The 22,753-nt window shown below is 39.0% G+C and overlaps 1 protein-coding gene across 9 annotated transcripts in view; it reads left to right on the forward strand.

The window, feature by feature from the left end:
- The first annotated feature begins 14,527 nt into the window (after positions 1-14,527).
- Positions 14,528-22,753, forward strand: part of KCNJ3 (potassium inwardly rectifying channel subfamily J member 3) — a 150,278-nt gene continuing 142,052 nt past the window's right edge. For 2 of the 9 annotated variants that reach the window (XM_081051065.1, XM_081051066.1), the window contains exons 1-2: positions 14,536-15,353; positions 16,116-16,872. In XM_081051065.1, the coding sequence (XP_080907191.1) occupies positions 16,171-16,872 (702 nt within the window). In that variant the 5' untranslated portion in view covers positions 14,536-15,353; positions 16,116-16,170. Of the gene's footprint in view, positions 16,873-22,753 lie in introns of all 9 variants that reach the window. The other 7 variants (XM_081051067.1, XM_081051068.1, XM_081051069.1 and 4 more) reach the window with 7 other exon arrangements.

The following is a 22,753-nucleotide window of genomic DNA, read 5'->3' on the forward strand; positions in this document are numbered from 1 at the left end:
GGAGGCAGAATATTGGTATGAGACTTAAACCAGAGTTGACAAAACAGATTTGGAAGTCATCACCTATAGATAATGTGGACAAGAGCATTCAAAGAGCCCAAAGAATAAGGAGGAAACACAAAGAAGATAGGGATTTGGCTAAGACAAACTAATGAGGGTGTGCTCTCGGAGAAGACCAAGAGAATGCACTTCAAAAATATTCAAGGAGAACAAGGTGAGGGTTGTGTTCTGGATTATAAGAAAGGAAGACATTTGAATAAAAACATCGACGCATCCTTCAGGGCTGCAGAGTTTGGATTTCCCTGATGTTTCTTTTCCTTTTCAGTGTCCTCCATTGCTGGTGTGCTTCGAGCTCTTTTTTAGGGATGTTAAATAGACATCAACATCACCTTCTGTTTGATAGTTTCATTTTCTACACTTAATTCTTCATTCTACTGCCATTTATTTTGGTGTAAAATGTAACATAGGTTTAAGTTGGTGTCCTTATTCATCTAAAAGCCTTTTTCATTTGTTTGTTTTTGTTTTTGCTTTTGTTTTCTCCTGTCTCAGATATGTACTGCTTCAAAGGGCTCTGCCTCAGCTCTTCTGTCTAGTCTGCTTTACTTGTTCCAGCCCCAGTGATTATCGCCAGACTAACCAGTGTTAGACGGTGACCAGCTTCACTACATAGGCCTCTTGTCTTCTGCTCTAAGATTTCCTTGTTGACACAGACAAGTAAGAGGCCAAAGTTCCTGTTTGATGCTAAAATATGTGTGATAAGGATGTGTGTGTGTGTGTGGGGGGGAATCTAGAGTAGTCAGGCTCCTTGGGGTACATCCTTGACCCACTAGTGATGGATGAGTAGGGGCAGGTCAGCTAAAGATCAATTTTTCTTCCTTTTGGCCCCACATGGTGGCTGTGAGAAGCAATTGCCTATATTCCCTCTTAGAAATGGTCTTGTAAGGTGGAACAGTCAACTCAATCCTTGGGCCCTCCATTGGCTTTGCCCCTTCCTTGCCTCATTTCACTTTCCTTTGCTCTTACTGTCAGGGATTATACTCCCTAATTAAGGGCTATCTCATAAGTCATTAACTCTTGATCAGCTTTCCATGAATCCAAAGCTAAGACAATATTGACTAACATCAGAAACAACAACGTTTATTAAGAACACATTCTTGCTTCACTGGTTTGGAGTTTGCTTATGATAGGTTATTAGTTGGTTTTCTGGGTGTATAACCTGTTTTGTTGTTGTCTCTTTAGTATACTTATTGTAGTTATGTAACACATTTTAATATAAGATATACCAATTATTTCCACATTTTTCTTTATTTTCCAAATGTTCTTCTTTTTGTTAATGCATAATGTGATCACTGTGTATTGTGATCATGTGTAATGTTATCAGAGTTATAACTGTGTTCCATTCATCTCAGACCTTAAAAGTCATTAACTATGCAATAGTTACCAAGCCCTTGCATTTCTAAAATGAAGTGCCAGACTTCTTTTAGACATGTTCAGTGATTATAAAATTGGTTCAGCCAGCATTATTCCATTAGTAATTCCCTACTGGATATAAGAACACAAAGACTTACTTGATGCCTAAAAAGCTGTAGTGAGAATTGCTTTGTAAAAAGTTAATAGATCACTGTGTGTTCTCTTCACAATTGCCTGTGAGGGAATGAGAAAGAGAAAGCCAAGAAGAAGGAATTTCAAGAGAATGTCTTAGAAAACTTGACATGGATTCCCTGGAGCTTAATGGATACTGGAATCACACCTGGAAATTATAAAGAAGAGCTATATGGGGATAGACCAGCTAAAGCAGCTAGATAAGAGCGCTTTCACTGGAAGCAAGCTGAACTTGGTGGGGCAAAGTATCTGTAGAGAGTGGAGCTGGCTGTGGGCCATTTTGGAAAAGACCTTATGGGTGCTTCTGCTAGGAAAGCAAAAGAGGCAGGAGATGAATGTCCAGAGGCAGAAGGCTGAGGGAAGATTTACTGACAGCCAACATAATCCACTGAGCAATTGGAAGGCATCATCAGGGAAACACTGAGGGTTATCAAAAATAACACTCAAAACATCTTTAAAAGGGAAATCTTCAATCAAAAAGACTAATGCCCTTGAGGTTCAAGTCCTTTTAATTCTTCGTTACTTCATGAATATGGGGCAGCGAGACTCAGGCTATGGTGGATGCCAGAGGTAGGGTACATTGGAGTTGCTGAGTAGGAATAAGGGAGTTAAAGATGAGGCACTACCCAAACCAGCATCTGATGTCTGCATCTGGAGCACCCCTGGGAGACTCTTTTCTCTTCTAAAAGTTCCAGTTTTTGTGACTAAGGTTTTCTTATCATTTAGTTACCTTCCCAGGAAGATAAATCTAATCCCACAGCACTGGATCAGGGCAGGAGACAGCTCTTTTTCACCTCATAAACTCAGAACACATGGCTTCTATTGCCTTAGCTCTCATCCACATGGGGCCACAACCATTACCATATTAAACTTATATCCTCCTACTGTGCCTAAAGAAGCAACTTCCAGTGATTCTAAGATGGATTAGCCTTCTAATCAATGCTAGTATTGGTGATTCCATAATAACTTACCATCTTTATTTGTGATGTAATGTAGCACTGGCTTTTCACACAAAAGAAGAAAAGTAGAAAACTCACATGTCCGATCTCTTCTAAAACAATGAGGCTGAAAGGGTACCTACTGCATCTGAGCCCCAGAGGACCATGGATCTCATCTTAGCACAATGCAGAATGACTTGAATATCTCAGGGGGGACAAGGATAGAGTGTGTATATGAGTAGAGAAGGAATTTGACCAACTGTTTTACTTAAAACTTGAAACAGTGAAGATTATACAATCCTGTTCTATGTGCTTCACCTCTTTTTGTTACCACTTGATCCCAGCATTTTCTCTTTCAGTTAATGAAACTTCCACCATTCCACTAATTTTGGGTGTATCTTCTGGTGGTCAGTCACCAGGTTTGCCCAAATAACATAGACTTTTTTTTTCTTTTTCTTTTTCCTGCTCTGCCTCCTCTCAGGGAATGGAAGGTACCACAGAGAAGAAACCTCTGTATGCCGCAATATCTGTGCATTTCATTCTCCAACTGTGACATCCTTCACCCTCATTCTAAAACTGGGATCAAGTCCAATTCACCCCACGACAGCTAGGCTAAGTATTTTTTGCATGTCTCAGGGCTCAGAAACCAAGCTTTTTCGAGACAAATCTCTCCTGCAGTGTTAATACTTTCCCATAGAATTACCAAAGCATGCTGCTTATACCCAACATTTTTTTTCACAGAATTCTTCATGAAACAGTTTATTCAATTGTTATTTAGAATCCCATAAACACTTTTCCTCACCTGTACATTTGTGAGATTCATATATGATATTAGACCAATAGTGCCTGGATGAGAGATATTTTGTTTGACAGGTAACCTGTGGCAGCATTCTCATCCCTAAGCATTTGTTACTAGTGTCTTGGCTTTATTCCCTTTTCCTTTCAAATGAATGAGTTGTCTTTTATGAGGCTTTTATGCCCCTCAAGGAATTTGTTTTTATCAGGTTGTCCTCATCATTCATCTAATGTGAGAGAATGTTAGAAGTAGACACAGTTTGGGACGAAGTTGGCATCTCGCCCTTACTCTGAATCCCTTCCATTCTACGTATTAAATCCCAAAAAGTCATGGAAGACGGATTATGCCTCTCCTAGCTTTCATGGGGACCACCATGAGAGAGGAGAAAAGATCTGAGTCGTTGGGTTTCTGTGTCCCGATCTAGTTTCAACAGGGGTAGCTCTGCTTTTATCTGTTTTTTTTTTTCCTCTCTCACAAGCTTTCTTTTTAAGAATGAATTCCAAGAATTTTATTTTCCCTTACCTCTAATTACAGTTCTAGAAGGAGCTTAGGGTCCTGAATATTAGAATTGATAACTATGAACAGTAACCCTAATACAGTCAATCCTAACGTTTGGCAAATAGATGGTGATTAATATGTAATTCTGGAAAATAAACTTTCAATACAAGTTTTCCTTTCCCTGCATTCTCCTCATGACAGTTGCATGAAACTAATTTGTTACTTATAAGTGTCCTTGCTTTTGAAAATAAAATTCTCTTTCTCTAGAAGTATGTAAAAAGATGTTTCTCAGGAGATTGTGTATATATATTGTGTGTGTGTGTGTGTGTGTGTGTACCACTGCTACGATTTTTCGCTTTTATTTGAACCATACCCTGAAGTTACACCTTCTCATACTGTTTGAAAGGCATGTAGAATTGAAGTATCAGTGACCCTTTTTACAGTACAGCCATTTGCCCTTAAATTGCACCAATTTAAATGAGCATTATTATGTTAGGTGTGTTAGATTCTAAATTCATTATTGGAAATACTCTGCTAGTGTTTCTAGATTGTTTGCAGTTATTTTAGTAGCTTGGGCCAGCCCTATCTCTGACTTTAAAAACGCTCTTTTTTCATTTTTTTTTTTTAACCCACTCAGAGCACAACAAAAGGTTCGTGGTGAGAATGCTGATTTGATACAGCCCCTGGCCTCCTTGACTTAGTGAGGAAAATGTTTTTAAATGAACCACCCCCCCAAAAAAAAGATAGGATTTATAAACTAAGAGTCATCATGAAGCCTATTTCCCCTCACAGAACTGTTACAACGTGATTTGAACTTGATGGTCTTATCCTATCTGAAGCCCTCTAACAGACTTCTCTGTTTTTAGTAGTTATTTCTTCTAGCATCTCTATCTTTTAGCATTTGCAAGTGCTATGTTGGCTTTATCTTATATTAAGGTGAATGTGAATTCCAGGTACTTCATTGGCTTCAAAAACAATCATCAGACTGATGAATTTTGTGAATTTTGAATATTATCATGGAGAGGAGTCATCTGCCAGCGTGACAGTCTCCTATCGCGGGGCTGATGCTACTCTCCACTTATTTTCTCTTTCTCTTGTCCTTCTTCCTCCCTCACAGGAGTAACAAGCAATTCTTGAGGTCTCACCTTGAAATAGTCTCATCTAGTTCCAGATGTCTCAGAGCCCGACCAAATATTTGAACTTCATAAGAAGTGTTCTGGTGAATATGACATTCACCATTTCATTACAGGAAAAATTTAAAGAAGGTTTTATTTTGTTTTGCTTCTGGTAGTAGTCTGTTGTTGTGGAGAGTGGGTGGGGGCTATGTTTTTATCGGACAGATAAGAAGCCAATTCTTTGTTATATAAAAGGCAAGCTCTTCAGGGTATGTATATATGTGGACTGGGGATGAGTGGAGGGTGGAATGGTATAGTAAGTGGATTTCTCTTCCCATTCATCAGCAAAGCTATCATGAATAAGAGTGAGTATAAGTACCTAGAAGACCACAAATAGCAGAGCCACTGTGGGGTAGTATCAGATACAACCAACATAAAGAGAGGAGCAGGAAGATGGGAGAGCATAGGGAGTAAAAGCAAGCACATTCTTATTTCCACTGAGCCGAGAAAGCAGTGTTTGTAACTTATGAACCTCCAGTATTATAAAGAAGGGTGGAAACACTAGAAATCTTTGGAATTTAATTATTGCTTTAATTTCAGTATATTTCTATCACTATAAAATAATCTGTAGGCTAATAGAAAATTAGAATTTTCCATGAGGATTTTATCTTCATTTTTTTGAATTTGTTTTTCACTGACCTTGAAAATGTTTTGTGTTGGATATTAGGCTTTATGCTTTATGCAAATTTTCTCATTTAATTTTCACATCAAACTACCGCATAGAAGTAGATGTTATTTCTATCTTATTTTTAGTAATCAAAAAAGCCAAGCACAGAGAGGCTAGTGATTTGCCTAAGATAATACAGAAAAATTGAAAACAAGGATTCACACTTCAATAATCCTGGGAACAGCATCAGAGGTCTAATTCAAGACCTAAAAGTCACAGTGATTTAGGTAACTTCAAATTGTGTTTTGAGCATGAAATGTGTCAGTGTGATTAATGGCGTGCAATATTAGTGGAATATCATCCCTAATAAAACAATGCATTTTACTTATTCTTTAATATTTAAAATGCATAATAACATATTTATAATTACATTATAAATTTTACTGATTGATTTGATAAATATTTTCACAATACACTTTTTTGCCCATTGATCAATGCTGTGTCTCTTATTCTTCACTGGGTAGAGTTGGAAAATGAGACAATATAGAATTCAGGAACAACTAAGGGGATGAATACCTTAGTCATTTTGTGTACATATTGCAGATTTTACCAATGTGTCACTGAGGTTGTTTGTGTTATCCAAACTTCATTAGTAATTGGAGTCTCCCATAAAAATGTGGATGAACTCAGAATTCAATTCCAGAAGAAGGACTATTGTGAAACAATGGACAAATAAAACAGAAAACTAAATGATGCTTCTCTTTCAGTATGACGATCTACTTCATTTCAGAGATTCAAAAGTACATGGTAATTATTACATGCTTTGCATTAAATGGTTTAGTCAATATTTCTTCTTTCAAGAGGATCACAGTAGTATGTACTGTGTGGCCACTGGTAACATATCTAATGTAATGGTATAATTTGAATGAATTCTGATAACTAAATTGTCTTTCATCTATGTTACCTCTAACAATCGGTATGCAAACTTGACAGTCATAGAGGCAGCTTTGTCATCCATTGTTGTTGTCAAGGAGAATAAATAATCACTACTTGACATTTACGACACAAGGGTTTATTTAGTAATGTTTTCATTCTGACATTGACAGACTATGTGAGGACATTTCATCAGCAGCAACTCCAGCCTCACTGAATGCAAAACAGAATATGCACTATATTATTGATAGCTAGAACTGAGCCGTGACCTCTCTCTTCCATCTTTCTTCTCTCCCCCCTCACTAATTATTACACCCCTATTCTTGAGTTACTAAAAAGAACTCACTGAAAGAACCTTCTATTTATGTAGAAAGTTAATGAATTGTTTGGTCGTGTCACAGCATGTTTTTATTTATTTATTTTTGATCTTTCAGCTTGATGCAAAACAAAAACAATATAGAAATGGAAATGTTAAACAGCAGACATCTTCTTTATGTCATATGCCTAATAGAGTACTAATGTTCATGCACTCTTTCTAATAGAGAAATTATTTGTCTTTTAAAAATCTGTCAATCATCTAGGCTCTGTTTGCAGAATAGACTTTCCAATTAGTAGAGAGAGATGAGAGAAGGAAATGAGTGCTTTAGAGAATCATTACATGTAATTATTATGTCAATACCAAGATATTTCTAGAACCACAATATTATTTATTGGGTCATTATAAATAGGTAGAAGCTCTCCAGGAATGAATTGAATACAATTTTTTTACTTTCAGATCAGTTTTGAACAATAATTGCTACTTACTCAAATGGAAATTTGAGTTGCCTAAGCACCCACTTTGTAAATTGGAGGAGGGAACCACATAACAAGGAAGTGGAGAGTTTTAATGCATTCTCACTCCACCCCTGAACTAATCCCCAGGGCCTCTTCCATTTTCTCATGGGGAACTGAAGATGAGCTGTGGGCTACTGGGTAATCACTAAAGTGGGTGAATTTATGCTGTCATTCTACTGGATGAACTCCAAGCAGTTATCTTTCCTGGAATGAGAAGCTAAATGAAAATTACTGAATTTTCCTTGAATAAAAATTGGGAGGAATTCTAGAAATGAATGTGTAAAAATGACATCCTACTTTCTAGTGGCAATTGTCTTCTGTAATTCTTCTTTACCCCTCCTTCTCAGAATACTCATTATAAAGGAAATGGCTGATCCCAGCTTGGCTCTCTGCCAAAGAGGCCACACAGTTTCACCAGTGACATTTTCTTCTACTAGTCTATTGGTAATCTTTGTGAGAATCTTAATTTTTGTACTTGCTCGTCTTTCCTTTCTTCCTTGCTCCCTTCATTCCTCCTTTTATTCCTCCCTCCCTTCCTTTATCATTTTTAATTCAGGAAAGTATGATAAATAGTAATGAAGAGAGACTATAAAGGCAGAATTTTTACATTCACATCCACATCTACAAAACAGCAGTAGGATTATTATTAATGAAAAAACTTAAAACATTTATGGGCTTTACAATTCAGTGGTCCCAGATTTCTCCATTCACATTCATTATTTATGACTGGGTGACAGGACTGGATTAAACCTCAGTAGAACCACAATGTGCCCTGCTTTGCTCAGGTGCTTTTCCAATGAGCAGAAGATCCTCCTGTCACCTTAAGTTTGTGTACACACATGTCGGGAGAGTACAGGGCGCCAGGGTTTCTGATCCCAGCTACCTCTCTTTGATGCCAATGGATGAGGGCTTTCAGGATTGAAGAAGGAAGATTGATTGTACTTGTGTGTGTGACATTTTCCAGGGGAGCACCTCTAACGATGGGTGTGCAGGTTCCATAGATCCATTTTCTCAATCCTAGTGTGCTATCAGAATCACCAAGGGAGCTTTTGAAAAATAGTAATGCCTGGCTCCTATGTCCAGAGAATCGAATATAATAATTTGGGGTGGAGTCCCAGGGTGAGTCTAATGCACATTGAGGAATTATAAACAGGGCCATTCAATTTCAGAAATTTCTATTCATTTTTCTCCTTTTTTCCCCCCACCTGGATTACGGGCCATGAAACATTGTTTGCGTCCTGTTCTGCATCCCTTTGTGATCCATCTTGTGTGCGTTACTGGCTTCTCCTTCATTCCCTTCCTCAGTCCTACGGCCCAACTGCTCCTTTACCTCCTCCCATCTTTCCCTTTTCTTAATGCAGTCTTAATGCAGCCTTAGTATTGGAAGATGCTAAAAGAAATTAAATATATGTATTCTTACCCTCTAGCAGACTATAATCAAAGGCAAGTTCAACATGTCCATGGGCTGTTACCATCACCTCTCCTCCCAAGGAGATTCATGCAATGGTACCAGGACAAAACTGAAGATATTAAGCCTAGATCTATAACCAGTTGGTTAGATTATACTAGTATTTCTGTATATTTGTTACAAAACTTCTGGAGAGACACTAATAAATTCCACTTCCACTCAGAATTCTCCTTTGTCTGGCAGCCAAAGGTGCACTCTTTGATCTCCCTTCAAGAAGAACTTGCCCTTTGGACGGAAAGGATGCTTTTTGCTGATGGCCTCCAACAATGGCACCTTCCCCCATCTGAAGCAGCATTGACGGTAGTCATGTTCTTCCAAGAATTACGCCTGCCAATGACAGCTCAGCAGGTGCTTAAGGGAGAGCCATCTAAGCCCAATGTGGTAATATTCTAAGGGGCAACTTTTGCTCTGAAGCTCCCCAGTGAGTTGACCAAGACGGTCAAACCTGCATCACAGTCTGAGTGTCTTGCTACTGCCTCCTCCTACCTCTCGTTTCCTTTATTTGGTGTCAGATCAGCACCACAGTCGAAAGATCTTTCTGTTTCATCCTGGTGCTACCCCTATGATGTTTAATACACATTACCCGCTAACAAACCTTCAGGCCCCCTAGCTTTGTGTCAATGTCTGCTTCCGAGATAAACTGTACTGACAAAATCTGTCAATCTTTTAAAATATTTTTCATTACAAAAGTGGCATTATTGCATTCCACTAGTGGAAAATGATATAAATCTTTTGAATATATACTAACATGAAAAATTAGAGTGAAAAATTTACTCTACTCCCTCTAAAAATGGTAGTTTTTATTTTTTTATTTTAATACTTTAATAAGTTTGTAAGAGTCTATAAGATTAGTACAAATCATAGCTATCTTTCTCCAATTATATAGAAATCTTACTTCTTGGAAATCTTGTCATTAAAAAAATCTATCTTCAGATCTCCAAAATAAAGTCATTTAAGTCATTTGGACAGAGATAACTTAGCGCTTAACAAAATGTAAATGATTCCAGTTTGATAGGTATGGAAAACGTGCATTAGCTGGAGGAGTATTTCCTAAAGATACTTACTTGTTCCTCTGAATGTTAATAAAGCGATCTCTTCCTTTAGGTGCTTATCATAGTGTGTTAATTATTATTTTTGTTGTTATGCATTTTGTTGGCATGATGTTGTCATCATTTCTGACCTGCACACCCCGTGGCGTAGTTCTAGCCACATGGTTTGTGCACAATAAGTGTCTGTTGTTTTGAACTAAACATTCTTGTCCTTATTTTGACATCTGGTATTTCATTGGTATTATCAGGGGAGAAAGCCTCAGAAGTATAACTTCAACTGACATGCATAAGGATAGGAAATTGTTATTTTTCCTTGATGCCCAGCCAACAAACCCTTGGGTCTGATAAAACAATTGTTTTTGGTAGCAGATGTTGAGTTCTGGAAAAACTATTAAAAGCCCTATTCTTTCATAAACCTGAGTACTCCTATGCATAGCACTGGAGTAAAGAGAGGGCTTAAGTCAAGAAAGCCTAGCTAAATAAATGGCCTCCAAGTGACAATGGCGTTTTGCTTTTCTCTGCATCCTCAGGTAGAGGCCAAGGTTTGGAGCCAACATTAAGGGCTGGATGAGTCATCTGCCATGGTGTGGCAATAGCTCTGTTCTCAAGCTGATTTCTCCTTTTCATTTTCTTTTTTTTTTCAGCAAGAGAGAAAAATAAATTCAGTGTTCCTTTTTTTTTTTTTTTTTTAGGAGGGTCAAAAATAAAGAAACACCATTCTATTGCTCCAAATTGCACATAGAATTTCAAAGAGTGACCTCTTCCCAGATATAGCACAACTTAGGTGGCAACGGAATGTGTCACCTTTTGAAGCCTAAGGTCTTCAGCTCCCCAGGACTGCCCATCTCTTCATTGTACTTTGGAGAACAGTAGGATTAGGAGTAAAGGAGTATTAAATATAATACCATTTTCACCTGAGAGTATTTAATATTTATGGACATGCAGACTATCACATGGCAGGAGTCACAGTGACAATAAGTGAATGACGAGAAGACAGACTCCAGCTATACTGAGATGTTCAAAGCCTTGCTTTTTTCACAGTTGGCCGATTAATTCATTTTTAGAATTTGGACTTCTCAGGGGCAGAGGTTTTTCTTTTTCTTTTTTTTTTTTACATTAAATATACTCTTTTCCTCACACTGTTCAGTTACATAATAGGGTGAGTGCATGTGCAAAGTCATGTCTTTTTAGTATTAAAACACAGAATTATATCCTCTATTTTCAAAGTTACGGCGTCTTTGTGATATTACCAATTTTGGACACAGCAAATCAGACATTGCCAGAAGTACTTCCTAGGCAGAATAAATATGTAACTTGTTCTTAACTGAGTTTAGAGTTACATATGAGTAGCTTTGATTTCCTACCCCTTCCCTCCAAGAACTGTATGAAAGTTTGTGTATAAGCTACCACTTTATCTTTGAAGGTTAGACTCCAAGTGGTTTGTGTATTCTGTAGTTATATTTTCCAGATTTTTCTGGCTCTGTGGCTTTGGCTGGAATTGTGTGTCTCTCCTTCCTTTGACCCATTCTGTTCACAGTGTTTCACTTCAGTTCATCACACAGCACCTGATTAGGTGGCCTTCTGTCATCCATCCCCCACACATCCCGCCTGGCTTCAGCTTCATGGGGCTGGCTGCCCTCCAGAATCTCGTCATGAAAGCAGCTGTCCTGCCAGGGGAAAATGAATTTGCTTCATCTTTAAATATATTCAAAGAGTTGGACTTCATGTCATAAAGAGGTCAAAGGCTCAGTCACATTTAAAGTGACATGATGGAATCCTGAAAAATATTTGACTTATCAATCAGTAGTGTGTCTCTAGAAAAGACCATGGAAATGGGCATACATGTTTTGGAACACCTGCTCTACCATCTTTCTAACACGTAATGGAAATACTAACTGTAAAGTTCCAAGTAGTAAACATGTTGCCTGGCACATTAAAGTAGGCTGAATGAATTTTCGTTCTCTTTAAAAATGTATTAAATATTTACCATGTGCAAGGCAAGGTTGGATAACTGGAGTGCTGGATGGTATCAAAATATTAAAAAGTGTATGCTCAAGGTGTTTTAGGGCATATCTTGGTGAATTCTGAGCTCAAGTACAGGCTAGAAAGTAAAAAAAAATAAAATAAGAAATGCCACATTACAAATCTAGGGGAATAAGAATTCAGAGAAGGGAGAAATTTTTGTTAGTGGAGGGATAAGGTAAAACTTCATGGAGGGGGTGGCACTTGAAATAAAAGCTGAAGAAATTCTTTCCTTCCCTTATACACTAGTGACAGTGATTTGGACTTTGCAGGGATAGAAAAAGGATACTAAAGTGACAGGAAAACAGTTGAGCAAATGACGTTAATGTGGCACATGTTTGGGGCATCAGTGACAGTCCAAGTTGGCTGGAGTAAAGTCCACGTTAAAGGGAAGGTAAGAGATAATTTTGGAAATATAGGTTATGCTTATTTTGCAGGACCTGAGATCTCAACCTATATGAGAAGCATGGCATCGGGGCAGGGGGTGGGGTGAACCTGGCTATGGTTGGAAACCCTAGACTCTTCTAGGTACGTGGTAAGGGATGGCAGGGCACCAAGGTTCTGGAAGTATATTGTTCTGAGTTCAAATCTCAAAGTTTCCACTTATCAACTCTGCAATATTAAGCAAGGTATTCTCTCTTTCTAGCCTCAATTTGCTTATTTGTTAAATGAGAAGATTAGATTAGACAATCTCTCTTGGAGTATAAATTTGGTTGTTTATAGATTTGGTTGTTGAAAAAAGGCAAAGGATTTTCATACATATTTTAAAAAGTGGAAATGTTTAAAAGTTTGGGAATGAAACAATCAAAAGAAATAATCAGAGAACTCTTTGGTTTCCATCCCATGATATGATTCTAAGGAGATGGATCTAGTAATACTATCTAGGACAGTTTGAAGAGATAAAAGACGAAAGGCAAGAAAATCATTTCACTTTGGCCCTAAAATGAAATGGGGATTTGAAGGAAGATAATAGTTTTTTTTTTTTTTTAAAGGGAGAAGGGAAATCATATGACAGATACGGCAGTGGTACATCAAAGGAATTGAGCACCTGACTGAATATCAATTCTACAGCTAACAGTCACGGGGAGTATTGTTTTTGTTTGTTTGTTTGTTTGTTTTTAATTTACTTGTTCTTTTAAATTAAATCATACAAGTGACCTGGTTTAGTGATGACTTTTCATTCTGCATTACTAAGAGAGAGTTTCAATGTATGTGGGGTTCCTAGTTACGTAGACTGGTACATGTCATTAGTCCAACACACATTTATTGTGGACCTAGTATATAACAACTAGTGCCATAGGTGTCAGGGGCATAGTAGTGAACAAGAAACAAGATCCTTGCTCTTGTAGAGCTTGCAGCCCAAGACTGTGATGAGAGACAGCAAACAAATGAAGGCAATAGCAGCTAGGGAAAAAACAAAAAAAATGCTATGAAGAAAATTAACCAAGCTGATGTGATAAGGAATTCCTGGGAGACTAATGAAGAATTCCCTAGGAGGATGCTTCAGGTTGAGAGCCGAATGATTGAAGGGACCAGCAATATGGAGCAGCAGGGCAAGAGCATTCCAGACAGAGGGAACAGATAACTCAAAGATGGAAAGAAAGGGATTATGGTTCTGTTGGTTTCAGAAATTGAAACAAGCCAGACTGGCAAGGGCATAGTGAGCTAGGGGGAGGGAAGTCAGAGATGACAGGACAATACATGTGTTAGTTCACAGCATGGGACCTACTCCAAAAAACTCATTTCTAATTTCTTTTTGGCTTTGTTACACATTTACAGTCCAGTAGATAACATCCCTGGCAGCAAAAGTAGTTAATAAAACCATGTTCATTGTCTTTTCCCATATCAACTTCGGGGGTATGTTGAAATTCTCAATTTTCTGGATGAGAAAATTGGGGCTCGAAGATGCTGAGCTACTTGCTCAAAGTCACTCAGTTTGTAAATGGACAGGCCAGGATTTAAATCAGGTCTTATGATTTCCACTTCCCACAGTGTCACTTTCCCTTCTTATGTAATTCTAAAGAATAGCAGAGAGTTATTAACCTCTTATTAGACAGTCTGCTGAAGAAGAGTCTGTAACCCCAGATAGCTGTTTTAACCAAATGGCAGTGTAAGAGTCCTCTGCTGATGGCTGACAAGGTGACACATTCACTGCACGGAGAGACAGATGTAGAGGGAGTACCTATAGGCAGAGAACTGGTAGAGTGATTATGTACTTATTTTCCTTTACTTGGGAGTCTTAATAGCAACTCTTTACTTTAATGATTTCATGATTTGATGAGTTTCCAACAAAATCAGTTTTATGTATCTGTACTGAATGGACTGAATAGGCCATGAGATACTGTGGTGTTTTAAAACAATGAAATGTGGTAAATAAGCTGGCACTTACACATGAGCACTATATTAGCTATTTCTGCCCTTTGCCCCTCCATTAAGTTAACCGCCAGGCCTGGGCCATTAAAATCCATGCTTCTTCCGTCAGTTACAGCCACACAAGAATTGGACATTCTCAGCCTTTTTAATAGGGTCATTTTCAGCGTGGATTGGGAGTTTTCTTGTAGGTGTCTCCTCGCCTTTCTTTTCCCATCCTAAGGCCCCCTCTGCTACTTGCAACTTGGAGTTCTGAACATGCTTATCTTTGAGGCAGTTGGGATCTCTATGATGTATCCCCAAATCCAGGCATCCGTTTGAATGAGAGCCCTAGTCATAGCGACATACTGTACTTCTCTCAGAGAGCAGCATTTGCTGCTTGCAGGGGGTTTTCTGCCTGATGCAGGGGGTGAAGGAGTGTTGGCTGGCATTTGGGAGCAGATTTAGAGTCGCTCCTCATTGGAGGGTCTACCTTTCCCCTGAGCTGCTAAACACTGCAGGCTCAACTGAGGCGCGGAGGTGCAATTCAGGCTGGTAGCGCAGCGGAGGAAAGCAGGGACAGGCGGGGCTAGCGCGGCTCTGCAGCTGATCACACACACCAGCACATATGCCACTCTCCCGTCGCGCCCGCTCACGCCTCGCTTCTTCCGCTGGAGCCACCTAGGTGCGGACAGGGTGCAGCGGGACTGAGGAAGGAGGAGGCACAGGAAAGCACTGGGAGCAGAGAAAAAGCTGGACCGGCGCTAGTATTTAACCCAAAAGTCTGACCAACAGCCAGAGGCTCGAACCCTTGACAGCAGTGCCACTGTCGCCTGCTAGGAAAGCACCGTGCCAAGGAACCCCCCCAAGTCCTGCGCCTAAGTCAGTCTGTGCCTGGTGGACAGGATCCTCCTGGTCTGGGCACAGTGCCTTCTGGAAGGTGCGGCGCTTGGGGGACCAGCTTTGGCGCCCATCGTGGTACACCAGGAAAAGTGGGGACGACGAAAGCAGCCCCGAGCACAAAGTGCGAGGCCAGGCTGCCGCTGCCGCCTGCTGCGCTGCGTCCTGCCCTCTCCCCCTGGGTGAGTGCTCTGGTTTCCTACACCACTGCGTCTCTGCTGCGCGCGGGGGCGGATTGGGGGCCCTTCAGGGTCCGCCCGAGGGCCCTGGTGGCGCCCACGGAAACTCGGCGGCCAGCGGACGCCAGGGGGACACGTCTCTGGAGTCCGGAGCCCGAGACTCTGAGCCAGGAGGGCGTGGGTAGGGGGTGTTGCTCCAGTGTCCAGCGGACATGCCTTTGGGCGGGATTTTGGCCAAAAGATAGGAGGCAGGAGCGCTGGGGGGGGAGCCAGGAACGGTCCCGTGGGGCGGGTAATTGGGGAGCGGCGGGGAGGGGGGAGGGTCTGCTCCAAGCAGGTAGCGCAGTTTGGACAGCCTGGCGAGTTGGCAGGTGGGGTAGGACTCGCTTGTCAACTAATTATTTTAAAAAGAGTCAGTTTGGGAGTGGTGCAGGATAGTCAGGAGGGGTGGGGACAGGCAAGAGGTGGCTCGGGATGCCTGTGGGGGGGTAAGAAAAGAGAAGCCTCGAAAACCTTGGAGGCAAAATTGCGCTTGGGTTCCTCCTGTCCTTGCAACCCTCTCTTGCCTTGAGTGCGGGAGAACACTTTTTTTGGGGGGGTTTCAGACTCAGCTTGGGAGGAAAGCCACGGTCCCAGGGTGGGAGAGGCGACTACAGGGGGCCAGACAGTCGCTACCTGTCGGGTGCGCCCCCTCAGCCCAGGCGCACTCGCTTTTGTCCCCCTTTTCTCCCCCGCCCCCACCTCCTTATTGGTGCTGGTTTGCAGCGCTCGGCTCCTGTGCCTTCACTTCGTGTTTGAATCTGGCTCTCCCCTCCGTATTATGTCTGCACTCCGAAGGAAATTTGGGGAAGATTACCAGGTAGTGACCACCTCGTCCAGCAGCTCGGGCTTGCAGCCCCAGGGGCCGGGCCAGGGCCCACAGCAGCAGCTTGTGCCCAAGAAGAAGCGGCAGCGATTCGTGGACAAGAACGGCCGGTGCAATGTCCAGCACGGCAACCTGGGCAGCGAGACGAGCCGCTACCTCTCGGACCTCTTCACCACCCTGGTGGACCTCAAGTGGCGCTGGAATCTCTTCATCTTCATCCTCACCTACACCGTGGCCTGGCTCTTCATGGCGTCCATGTGGTGGGTGATCGCCTACACTCGGGGCGACCTGAACAAAGCCCACGTCGGCAACTACACGCCGTGCGTGGCCAATGTCTATAATTTCCCATCTGCCTTCCTCTTCTTCATCGAGACCGAGGCCACCATCGGCTATGGTTACCGCTACATTACGGACAAGTGCCCCGAGGGCATAATCCTCTTCCTGTTCCAGTCCATACTCGGCTCCATCGTGGACGCCTTCCTCATCGGCTGCATGTTCATTAAAATGTCCCAGCCCAAGAAGCGCGCGGAGACCCTGATGTTTAGCGAGCACGCGGTGATTTCCATGAGAGACGGAAAATTCACGCTCATGTTTCGGGTGGGCAACCTGCGCAACAGCCACATGGTCTCGGCGCAGATCCGATGCAAGCTGCTCAAAGTAAGTGCTCCCCGCCCCCTTCCCACCTGGTCCCACCACCCCTCAAACTCGGGAATCAACTCACCTGAGAACCAGCCCAGCCCCTTAGGCTTACTTCTCGCCACGGGTAAACTTCTTTTGGGGAGGCGAGGCGGGGGGGCTTGGGCAAAGAAAGGACAGCTGACAGTTCTGTTTTGTTTTGTTTTTTTGTTTTTCCACTCACTCTCACGTTCTTATTTATATCCACCATTCGGAGGTGCTGGTATCACTTTCTGAATTAGTGACACTTACGGAGTGGTGTTGGCTCCTGGAGCCCTGAGGTAAAAGAGGGCGCCTTTTCTCCACCTTACCCTTGCTCTTTTGCTCTTTGGAGCTCTTTTGATCTGTTATCAATACGCTACTTCATTCAGTAGGCGGTACTGAAACTGAACAGCTTTTATTTTTAAGAAATAGGTGTTGAACTTGCCTCAATTTTCACTTAGGGCTTTTCCTTTTTTAAAAAAAATTCTTCCCCCTCCTACCCCCCAATAATATCAGCAGGTGGAGTATTCCTCCAGACACAATAGCATTAACTACATCTGTGGTCACCTTTTTAACAAGCACACAGCCAGGAGAAACTGGTTAATGCACTGGAAGAAACAACATAACACCTGGTTCTTTAAAATTTTTATTTTTACTAAATATTTTCCTAGAGAAGTATTCTATGAAAGCTTGAGTGCTTTTCCTGCAGTGCCTCTTGTTAATTTTACTCTCAATTGCCTGTTTCTATGAAGGCTTTGTCAATTACAGATTTCACTTGAAGCTTTTCAGCATCCATTAAAGAAGATTGCTCCCTGCCATCAGCAGTGTAAATGCTAAACCAAATTGCACATAGAGTGGTTATTAAAACAAGGTTCATCTAGTCGTTAGAGGGCACCACAAGAATCAAGAAGAGAATCCCATCCTAATCACTCACTCAGTTAGAGTCTGGGAATGCTGGATAAAAGCCCAGTTCTCTCTCTATGTGTTATTTATAATTCATTTTTTGAGGGTTTTGCCTTAGGTAGTTTTCAAATGTTCATAAATAGAAAAAGATGACCTCAAATAAAATCTTAAAAATTTGTCTGAGATTGAATAAAGAACCATAGCCAGTTTCAGAATTTAGCAATTAATGAAAATCTGATAAATATATGTTGAGATTTTGCCTTTGAAATTTCAGTTTCCACTCTACAACTGTATATTGTTTTACGCAGCCTCAACTTATGTTGTAGCTAAAAGTGATCCAATGTGCTTTAAAAAAGTTTGGCTTTTGTGTCATTTTCATTATTCATTTATAAGATCTTACCCTAATTACCCTTGACCATATTGCTCGGTAAAGTGTTAGAATTAAAGCAGTTCCGTTGTCCTTTCACTCCACATCATATGCACATTTACTAAGCTATAGACAGTAAATAAACTGAATTTTGTAGAGCATAGTGGGAAATTTTCAACCTGGTTCTGATGTGCATATTCATTATGGTAACTATAAATGAATAATTTGAGCAGATTATTTTTTATATAATTAACTTCAATGAGCTGCATATAGTTTTTTATGTAACTTAGCATGTTGTGTTATTTGCCTATTTGAACTACGTGGGTTGTTTTGATCAGGTTAAGCAGTTGTGTTGTAGACATGTTTATTACAGTGGTATTTTTTGTTGTATGTGGCTTTTTCTATCAATAGAAAAAAATACATAATCTCTCTTTATAGCTTAGGCCTGCTGGGAAGATAGAAACACTTTATTAATACAGTGCAAAAGTCTGTCAAGGAATCAATGTTGATATGTCACTTTGAGATTCTCATTGAAGAGTAGTTTACCATATTGATTGGTCTATTGGAAATTTAAGATTAGACTTTAACGGTCATTTTAAATGCTGTTCTCTAGTTTTTCAAACATACAGCCATTTATTAAAACAAATATCTTTTCAAGGTAACATATTTTAGATATTATCAAATTTTATTTTAACAAAGCCAGAAATAATTAGAATTAATCTACATACCATTTTTTTTTAACAAAGATACATGAAGCTGAAGCACTTAGTCTACAGTGGTTCGAAACACTAGAATTATTTTTATAAATAAGACCATGTACCATATATACCATAAGGAGTGTCCTTAAAAAACAAAAAATTTACAGGGTTAGCAAATATGGAGCAAGGTGCTATATTAACACAAGGTGATAAAAAAACATCTAATTAAAATAATATGTATAATATTCCTATACAATTCTTTCCTTTTGATTTGTTAGGAAGATGTCAGTGCTAGAAGTTAAAATGATTGACATGTGGCATCAATTTATATTTAAACAAAATTATGGTGAAATTGTTTCTTGCTTTTTGCGAAGCAAGAGGGTTGATCACTGGCAGCTCTTTATCCAGCCAGTTACTGTAGTTTTTGTGAAGTAGATTTTTCCTGTAGCCATGGTAATTACAATGAATTCTCATAGTTCTCGTCATTTCCTTAGACTTCATTTTAAAAAAGTCGTGTTTTGCTGATTAGGGAATCAGCAAAATTAGGTGGGAGATTGCTTTTAATAAGTTATTCTCATTTTCTGTTAGAGACTGAGATGAAGTGACCTAAAACAGCCAACTATACTTTTAAAGAGAGGCTATACCAAAATCTTATAGTAATAATATTTTGACATCAGTCTTACACATTCTTCTTATTAAACATTACTACACATATTCAGTTTCCTCCTTTAGCCTGTTTGGCATTTTAAATTAAGATATATGTATCTTTAATACATAAAAATATATAGAATTTTAAGGCAAAAAAACCCACAATATTTAAGCATATTAATTATAGTCTATGTATGTTCCTATTACCTAATTTAATTTCATTTGTATTTTTCTATTGTTTTCTTATTTGCTGAATAAAATCTTATCTATCAATATTAACATAAAATTTCTGCTTAATGGCTATAAAGCATTTTCTGTTCTTGGGAAAACAGTAAGAACATGAATATGGCTTTCTAATCTCTGTTATGATGAAATTTTTCATGCATATATCTTTTGAATTCTCTAAGTTTTGATGGAAGTATTTTGTTTACACTTTTCTGCCTAATTTTCAATTGTTATTCACTTATATGAAAGCAAATTTTACTTCAACTCTATTCTTGCCTTCCAAACTTGAAAATACTGAAATTTATTTTTATACTTAAATATAGATTTTCCAATTTTATGCTTGGAGCATTCAATCCTTTCTCTAATCAGAAAAAAAGGAACAGATTAAATTAAAAAAACATTAAAAATATGTAATTTGAAGTTATTTTTGCTTTACTTTAAAATACATGTTTATTGTAAATGCAGCTATAAAAAGCTCTTTTAAGATGAATATTCTTTCTGTTTTCCCTTTCTCATCTCCACGTTGATGTTTCATTCGAATTTTCAATTTATTTTAATTGCCTTCTTTTTCTTTTTAACCTACAATATAGGAACTAATGAAAAGAACGATCATGTTAAGTTAATATATCATCCTCTTGAAAGTTTTAATAAAGATGCCTGGATTTGGTTGTTGAGATTAATGGCTGAGAGGTGTCCAATGTTTCATTAATGTTGAGTATAGAGTTGAGAATAAAGGATTTGGAACTCTCACTCCTTTCAACTAGAAGTTGACTATCTTAGACTTACATCTTGTTAGGGGAAGATTGAAATAATCTTTGATACATTATTCAAGAATTTACAAACTTTTTCAGAAACCATCATATGTAATATATACAGGCACCCAGTTAAACCTTATTTACATAAAGTAAACATAAAATAAACTATTGTTTGATCCATATCCTTATGAAAGAGATAAGGATATTTTTTCTTATGAAAGTGTAATTTATTTATTTATATTTTTATTCATTGCTAATAATCATCATATTTCTTTCCTAGGTGGTCAGCTGTACAATGCTTAATTTTTACTTATTGGAAAATCATGGTGTGCAATCATCTTCTAGCACATCACATAAATTATTTTTGTACTCACTTTTTAAATTCTTCATTTATATGTATACTCAAAACTGGATGCTATCTAGTTTTGTCATATAAATGTGATCACGTGCAGATGCAATAAAAAAAAAAATTGTCTGCCAACAATAAGCTCTTTATCCTCTTCATATGTCCTAACATTTTGTTAAGCCTTTACCCACAGTGATTCCTAGACCACATGATTCCTGAACTTTCTCATATATTAGTTTGTCTGCATTCCATACCTTGCACTTAAATGCAATCATGCTTTTGACTTTGTATGATCTTATTTTTGTATGATTTACTCATTTTACCAATTGACCTTGGCCAATTTGCATTTTAGTTCTAATCTTGAGATAATTAAACCCACAAATTAGTATTAAAAAATGGTTCTTCTGAACATCAGACAAGAAAAAAAACACATTTCTTATTTAGTCTTGCTTTGCTTTCTCTGACAAACGTACAATGATCTCCAATAGGTATAGAACTTGTGTTCTTTTTAAAATCTATAATTTTTATTGTTTTTTGAATAGTAGTAATATGTTGGTTTGTTCTTTATTTTTAATATAGTTCCTGCAAAGTACAGGGTGGCTTGTGTTCAGGGGAATACATTGTGAACAGAAATAAAGGAGAATATAAAGACCCACAAATAAACAGCAGTAGGTAAGGACAAATGATAAGGAGAAACAGGAAAAAGCATTTGATCAATTTTAGGGTGTTTGGTGAGTAGGAGAGGGATATGTGAGTAAAGTTACAAATCCTATCCATAGTTATTATAAATTCCATAAAAGGGACTCAAGGAATTATAAAGCTGTTCTTTCATTTGAATAGTATAAAAGCCTTGCATAATTTATTGCATGATAAATTATATTTCATTCCATAAATAACTTTCTTTTTATAAAAATGAACATAATTTAATGGGATAAGTAGCGTAGCATTAAAAATCTTTATATTTGACTTGATGTGGGTCATATTTTTTCCACCTGAGCATTGATGGAATTTCAAGTTTAAGGAGTCAAAAGAAATGTTACAATTTAATTGTAGATGGTCCAAATAGAATTATAAGTCCTCATCCTCCTCTACCTGATTTTAATTTTGGTCTGAGTCCCAAAACCATTGCTAGAACTGCTTTGAGTCACAAAGCATTTTTGTTCCTTATCCTGGCACCTGCTTTTTAGCTAATTTCCTAATGTTAGCTTCCGTATAGTACTCTGACCTCATTCCATGTGATTTTCTTCCTAACTTCAGCATATATTCAATACACACACACACACAGAGAGAGAGAGAGAGAGAGAGAGAGAGAGAGAGAGAGAGAGAGAGAGAGAGAGAGAGAGAATATTTAAAGAAGAGAAGTAAAATTCCAGGTGAAATCATGGTGGCATGGTAGGCAAGAATGGTTTGCCTTCTCTAACTTTTCCTCATTTCCTTTTCTGTCCTTCCCTTTCTTGCCCCCTGGTCCTCAGTGTTCTTCTCTAGTAGAGACACGTGGGATGTGATGGGGCATAGATCAATCCTTAGAATATGATACAGGTAAATGTCATGAGTCAGATGTTAGTGACTAAATATTTTATTCAAAATCCCCCTAGCCTCCCTCAGAACTAGGAACAAGCACAATGGTTATAGTTAGAAGAGAGCTATGGGTTAGAAAGATGGAGAAAGGCAGCATACAGAATTGATCGCATTGGTGTGATGTGTTCTTGCTGAGTGAAAGTGAACAACTGGTTACAAAACTCCCAAAAAGAGGATTGCCAAATGTGGATCTGCTTATGCCAGGCCAGTGCTAAATATGTATCCCTTTTTTGTGTGTGTGTCTTTGGATCAATACTCAACTGTCTTTCATCTGTCATATGAAAGCTATTTATCTGTAAAGTTTGTGACCCAATAGTCCCTTCCAGGCATCTGTGACTTTTGCATCTTTTCCCACCTGTAG

This window comes from Rhinolophus hipposideros (assembly GCF_964194185.1).
Source record: "Rhinolophus hipposideros genome assembly, chromosome: 6".
Classification (NCBI taxonomy): Eukaryota; Metazoa; Chordata; class Mammalia; order Chiroptera; family Rhinolophidae; genus Rhinolophus; species Rhinolophus hipposideros.